General features: G+C 48.0%; 1 protein-coding gene across 6 annotated transcripts in view; it reads right to left on the reverse strand.

Moving 5' to 3' along the window:
• The window catches only part of SORCS1 (sortilin related VPS10 domain containing receptor 1), a 571683-nt gene extending 570045 nt beyond the window's left edge, over positions 1-1638 (reverse strand). For all 6 annotated transcript variants that reach the window (XM_049855014.1, XM_049855016.1, XM_049855012.1 and 3 more), the window contains exon 1: positions 990-1638. In XM_049855014.1, coding sequence (XP_049710971.1) covers positions 990-1544 — 555 coding nt within the window. In that variant the 5' untranslated portion in view covers positions 1545-1638. The remainder of the gene's footprint in view (positions 1-989) is intronic.
• Positions 1639-7065: the final 5427 nt, after the last annotated feature.

Raw genomic sequence — 7065 nt, forward strand, 5'->3', positions numbered from 1 at the left:
AGCTGTTACCAACAGAGCTGGTTCCTTACTACTTCAGCTCATTGATGTTTCTAGGCTCAGTTTAAAGTGGAATGGCTCCCTCAGACTCCAGACATGCAGGCTTTTGCACAAATCTAGGACCTTCCCTGACATGGCCAAAGCGTACAGACTTTCACCCTCACTGTACCATCGACCTCCTGTACTCCAGGGATCACTTTCCTCCCTCCATAAAGGGAGGGCCAAGTCTTTATATGTGCACACTATTCACGAGAGGAGGTCAGGCAACGGGGGAAAACAGGGGTTTGCTGTCACTGGGTTATATCTGATCTTCCTGGGACCGATCATGCTAGAGAACAACCGCTTATTCACAGGCTAGAAAGACCCGGCTCTGAAAACACACTCGCTGGTGCTGTTAGAAGATGCTGGAGAGTTCCCGCCCTGAAACTTGAAGCCACTTGGTCCCCTGAAACAGGGAATCCACTGAGGGCACCTATTGTCCACTTCAGTTCTCCTCCCCCCTGTGGAAGGAGGAGGCAGGAGCTCTGCATACAATATAAAATGGAAAGCCTACAAATAGGTCTTCTTGATCCCACTTGAGCTCCTCAGTAAGTCTAGCAAGTAAAGGGAAAGTCACTTGAGGGAATGTCAGCCTGTCTGGAAATTTAACCCTTTTACCTCCATGTCCAGAATACTTTAACCCCCATCTGCCTACTCTTCAGCTCCACACATGCATGCGACCAAAGAAAGAGGAAACAGAGATTTCAGCGCTCAGTTTGAAGCTCTGTTCAGGGTCTAGAGAGGACTAGGATGGTGTTAGTGGGGGTCTGGGGTGAAGGTAGGTCTCCTGGTAGCCAATAATAACTCCTGGGGAATGTGGGCAGCCAAGACTTTAGTTTGGAGCATCCCCTAGGTTCAGAAGCCCCATTCTCCTTTCTTCTCCATCAGATCAAACAGCCGGCTTTAACCCTTTCCACCCTTCACCCCTTGGCCCGCAGTCCCATTTTACTCACGCTGCTGTTGTGGCCAGACCAGTGGACCATAGCTTGGTTGTGTGCTGAGTCGCCCGTCAGAGCAAACGTGGTGCTGGTCAGTCTCAGCTCCTCCATCCGGAAGCGGGTGGCTTTGTCCGGATCTCGCTCCTGAGTCCCAGGCTCCTGCTGCCCCCCGTCCCTTAGCACTCCTCGGGGACTCCCGTTCACGCCTTCGCCTTCAGCCTTTTCCGGGTCCTCTCCGCTCCGTCTCCTCCGGACCGAGCGCGTAGCACCCGCCATGGACAAGCCGGTGCCCCGGGCTCGCTCCAGGGCAAGCGCTCTGTTCCCGGGGGCCACCGTGAACAGGGGGCGCCCAAGGAAGGGTAGGGGCGTGGCAGGCGCCCTGCCTCGTGGCCCCTGGTTAGGGGAGCCCCCTGGGGTCGAGGTCCAGTGCGGATACGAGCCGGGGTGCGGCTGGGGACAGCAGGAGCCGCCGTTGCAGGCGCCCGGGGCGCAGAGGACCAAGAGCCCCGCGCCGGCGAGGAGCGCGCCCAGCCCGGCTGAGGAGCCGCCGCCGGCGCCAACTTTTCCCATCGCGGAGCCGAGAGGAGCGCAGAAGGGTCCCGGCCCGGAGGGGGCGGCGCGGGCTCTCCACGGGCCGGCTTGAGGCAGGCGCTCAGGACCCCAGCTCCATGCAAGTTGGGCCGCGGCGGGGCAGGCGGCGGCGGGCAGGTGGCGGCCGCTGGCCGGGCTGGGCTTGTGCCGAGCGCGGTTCGGACGGAGAAGCCGCCGCCGCCGCCGCCGCGCGGGGGTGGAGCCGAACTGAAGTCACGGGCGGAGGGGCGCGGGCGCGGGCGCGGGCGACGCGGGCAGGAGGCGGGCGCTGCCGGACTCCGGGCGCTGCGTCCCGCTCCCGAGCTGCGCTGCTCGCTGGGGCTGCGGGACTGAAGGCGCCGCCGCCGCCGCTCGCTCTGCGCCCCCGCGGCCGCCGGTCCTCGCGCCGAACCCGCGCGCCCCTCCCACGGGGGCGGCCGGCCGCGGGCTCCGGGACCTGTCGCAGTGTCGGCAGATTTTTGTCCCTCCTTTATGATTTCACTCAGTCTCTGTTGCTCTCTTTCTCTCTTGCTGGCCTTTTCCAGGGCAGGAGGTTGGGATGGGTAGCCTGCCTCTCATTCTGTGTCTTAGTCTTTGTGAGTTGGCATCTCGACCTTACCAGAGCACAGCCTGTGTGTCTGGCCGGTGGAGATCCCGGAAAGGCGGCAGCTGAAAGTGATGTAATTAAATGAGCTGGTGAATGCGTGGGTGGGGGTGGGGGTGGAGGGGGGAAGGGTCTCTCAATTACCACACTTGGGTTCCTTTCCTGACCTCCTAAAACACTCTGTTTGAACCCAATCTCCCTACATTTAATCCTGTTTAAGAGATCACTTTCCTCAACTTAATTTTCCCGTGAGTGTTTTCAGAGCGTGTATCTGGGCTTTCCTAAGAAATTTCAAACTCGATGAGGGGAGGAAGACCAAATCGTGAGAAACTTGGAAGAAGTGTCCCTGTTTACTTTGTCATTTTATCCCCAGTGCTTGGCACTGCGCCGTATACGGTAGGAAACTCGGCAGTCGTTAATTGAATAAATAATTATTGTGTATCTTTTACATATCTGCCTGTCAAATAAATACAGATAGGAAGCATGCAGTTGTATTTTTCTTGAGCCATTTGGTGTCTAGTCCAGAGCTACTAGCATGTGCCTTGAGATCTCTATCAACAAAGTTCAAGGCAGTTGGTGTGCCAACACTAGTTTGCTGTGGGACCTCGGACAAGTCACAATCTCTCACCTTCCTAATGGTTGCATTACCAAATAACCCAACCCAGTGCTGTCGCGTCGATTCCGACTCATAGTGACCCTATAGGACAGAGTAGAACTGCCCCATAGAGTTTCCAAGGAGGGCCTGGCAGATTTGAACTGCCGACCCTTTGGTTAGCAGCCATAGCACTTAACCACTACACCACCAGGGTTTCCTGGTTGCATTAAATGACCTTTAAAATTCCTCCCACTCCTAAAATTCTGTAGAGTAATTGTATGATTATAATTCCTGCCCAGCCCAGCTCCCCTGCTACTGTTTAAAAGTACAGTAGGTGAATGGGCTTTGAAAATTACAAAGAATTTCTCAAAACCCAAGCCTTTTTTAAATAGACCATTTGCTTCTAAGGTTTGAAATATCCTGAAGTTCCTTTGCAATCCTCACATATAGATAATTTCTCCTAAATTGATGAAACCCCTCCTGCTGTTGCCCAAGAGAAACCCTACTTACACCAAATCCAATGCAGAGTGGGGCTATAAAAAGACTACCCCTGGTGGTGTAGTGGTTAAGAGCTCAGCTGCTAACCAAAAGGTTGGCAGTTCAAATCCACCAGCCACTCCTTAGAAACCCTATGGGGCAGTTCTACTCTGCCCTACAGGGTCACTATGAGTTGGAATCAATTAGACAGCAACAGGTAGTGGTGGTTTATTATTCTACAAAGCCTAAGAAAATTGCAAATGCTACATAGGCGGGCAGGCTTTTTGGCCAATATGCTTGAGTACCTAAAAGGACAAAAGAGTATCCTGTTTGTTCTGAAAGGAGACAGACTGTTCTCCCCAAAGCACCTTCACTACCCAGGCCTGCACCCTCCTAAGAAGGGAACACTGTCTGGCAAGCTGTGATCTAGACAGAGGAGAGGAGAGCCAGAGGTCCTGCCTCCTTCCCAAATGGTAAATGCTGTTTGTCCAAGCCCAGGCAGCTGTTTTCCTCTTCAGAAAGGTGAGAGCTTTGCAGCATCGTTTGCTTAATGCCTTCTTTCTCTGCCCTGCTAACCTCCTTTCCATTCTAGATAAGTATGTGGGAATTCCTCCAAGAGAGGAGAACCAGATTAAATTGTCAGAACCCAAATAATTTCCTATTGAGGCCTGGAAAAAGCAAAGTGGAAAAGAAAAGAAGAAATTAGTGAATGAAGAAAATTGGTACAAGTATTTTTCCTCTCTGCCGAGTTTACAACTCTCATCTTTCCAAAAACACCTATCCCAGTAAGCCCTATAATGTGGAGGCATTTGTAGCCCCTTTGCTGGTAATTCATAGAAGCTGGTTGTTTTTCAGGGCCTGATTTTAGTTATTTATTTGAGAAAAGGGTTAAACAGATGTGGATGCAATTGGCTCCAATTTTTTTTTTAATCAATTTATTTTAATTCTTATGGCTCTCTTCTGCAATGGCTTTTGTCAACATTGAAGGCAAAGTACCAGTAATTCCCCAAACCATCCCTCTTTTCCAGAAGACTTAAAGAAGTAGGCTAATCATAGAGGAATGTGGTCTAGTCTATTTGAAGGTATCTTCAATTCAACAATCCACAAAGGAAGCCAACAACTTTTATTAATATAATGTAATAAGACCTGTAGTTCCTATAAAGATTCTTTTCATTGTGCAAATGAAAACTCTATCTTAAATGCAGCCATTCCTCACAATCTCCACTGCTACCACCCTAGTCTAAGCTACCACGATTCCTCACCTGTATCAGTCCAACAACCTCATTACCACTTTTGCTAAGTCACAACTGCTGTGCTCCATCCTTTCTCTACAATAGTAATTTCCAAAGTGGGGTACAAGTACCTGCAAAATAATCCATTCGTGCAGAAATTAAAATAATAGAACTTTTTAATATATTTAATTTTAATATAGGTCTCTGGGTGGCGCAAGTGGTTAAGTGATGGGCTACTAACCAAAAGGTTGGCAGTTCTAACCACCCAGAGGAACCTAGTAAGTAAGGTCCAGTCATTTACTTCCAAAAGGTCGCAGCCTTGAAAGTCCTGTGTAGTGCAGTTCTACTCTGTACACATGGGGTTGCCATGAGTAGTAGTTGACTCAACGGCAACCAACAACAACGATTTTAATATAAAAGATTAAAATTCAGCCTTGCTAATCTGCTTACAGATTACAGGCAAGAAAACGCTATAAGGAAGTTCTACTCTGTCACATGGGGCTGCCATGAGTCACAATCGACTGGACAGCACCCAACAACAACAACGTAACTATATTGGGATAGCCATGAGTCGGAGCTGACTTGATGGCAACTAACGATGACAATATAGATTCATAGATAGATAGATAATACGAACTTTCCGGAGCCGCATGCTGATCAGTATACATGATTTTAAAATTTCGGGTGCCTTGCCCTACAAAGCAGCAAATGTGGCTTTTTGAAAGTATAAAACGAATCATCCCTGGTCACTTCTTAAGATTCTGTAATGACTTACTCTTGCAAACAATATGAGCATCAAAATCCTTCCCACAGCCTGTGTACGAGGCTCAGGTGTGCCAGGCCCTATATGTTGCTCAATCACATTTGTCAGGACTCTATAGGTTCACTACGAGAGGGAGTCAAATCGAGGGCAATGGGCTTGGTGTTTTTGGTCCCCATCCTTACACACAGGCCACAGCCACTCCGGGCTGTACCACTTCCTCCTACGTAACGTATTTTTTCCAACGCAGGACATTTGGACATGCTGTTTCACCTGCCTGAGTGTCCACTCCACTCCAGTCACAGAGTTGATCCCTCTTCTTGGAGGCCTCTACTTTAAAAATCCTTCCTAAGAGAGACTTTCCCTAACTCCCCACCTAAAGAGAATTCTTTTCACATTTTCTGTGTCAGTCTCTTATTAGTTTATTTTTAGCATATATGACAGCCTTCAATTATTTTGTTTGACCCCCACTTTTTTATAACCCCCAACAAAGCGATGTGTGTGTAGGGACCGTGTCCGCCTTGTCTGTTCTTTCCCAGTACCTCCCTCAGTTCCTGGCTCATTGTAAAACCCACCCAGTGCCCTCGATTCATAAGTGCTCAGTAAATACTGTTGGCTGACTTTGACATGCATGTGTAGCAGCTCTACCTACAAAACTCCTAGTAGTTAACACTTTGTAATTCAGATATTTATTATGTGTTGGGAACAATATTAGGGATTTTACATGAGCCCTCGTGGCTCAGTGGTTAAGCATTTGGTGGCTAACCAAAAAGTCAGAGGTTCAAACCCACCAGCCCCTCTGTGACAAAAAGATGTCACGGTCTGGTTCTGCAAAGATTACAGCCTTGGAAACCCTGTGGGGCAGTTCTACTCTGTCCTATGGGGTCGCTATGGGTCGGAATTGGCTCAAAGTCAAGTTTGGTTTTTTGGTGGCTCATATGGATTTTTTAAAAAGTTTTTTTGGTGGCTCTTTTTTTTTTTTTTTTTACGAAGTCTATCTCAGCTAAGTACTGTTTTACAGATGAGGTGAAGCAACTACCCAGGGTTACACTGCAATTTAGTGCAAAAGACAACACTTGAACCCAGGCATCTGATTCCTACTATGTTCCTGACTTTATGCAATACTGTTTCTATCCAAATCCAGGTAATAACACAGAACATTCACTGAGGTTTTACTATGTGCCAGACATTCTAATTAGCACTCTGAATCATTTTAATAAATTTGTAAAAGCCATGCTGGAAACAAGTGACCAAGTTAGTTTCAGCTGAGGGGAAAATTAGTATTCTCTATTTTTATCTGCTTTTAATGTTTTTTTAGTGGGGGGGCAGCAATGTTAAAGGGAGTGGTATATTCACTCTCACATAACCTTACTGCATTAGGTACAGGTAACTGTCAAGCGATGGTTTTTCCTTTTTCCCCCTTTTCCAGATCTTTCCTTTCCTGACGATACCTTGGCTTCAGCTTGCACTAAATCACATTGTATGCCTCATCATGAGAACAATATCTTTTAATAGCTCTCAAAATACTTGGCTCCCCTTGGATACCATTGAGACAAGGTGTCTTGCATTTCAGATCAATTTCATGAAGAACCAGAGAAAAGAACTGGGGAGCAGAATGTTCAGGTTCTTCTCATTGCCTGCCAAGGGAATGATGGGATTTTTAAAACAGCCTTTTAAAATACTGTTGGGCACCCACAAATACTGGCCTAGTTCTGAACCCAGTAATTGTATCTCTTCTTATATACCCAATCTAAGTGGCTTTAGCAGAACAACTTAAGCGCTCCTATCTGTAAAAACAGGGCTAAGATTATCTACCTGACTCACAAGGACGTTGTGAAAGTTAATTCAACTTT

The sequence above is a fragment of the Elephas maximus genome, chromosome 16 (genome assembly GCF_024166365.1).
Source record: "Elephas maximus indicus isolate mEleMax1 chromosome 16, mEleMax1 primary haplotype, whole genome shotgun sequence".
Classification (NCBI taxonomy): domain Eukaryota; kingdom Metazoa; phylum Chordata; class Mammalia; order Proboscidea; family Elephantidae; genus Elephas; species Elephas maximus.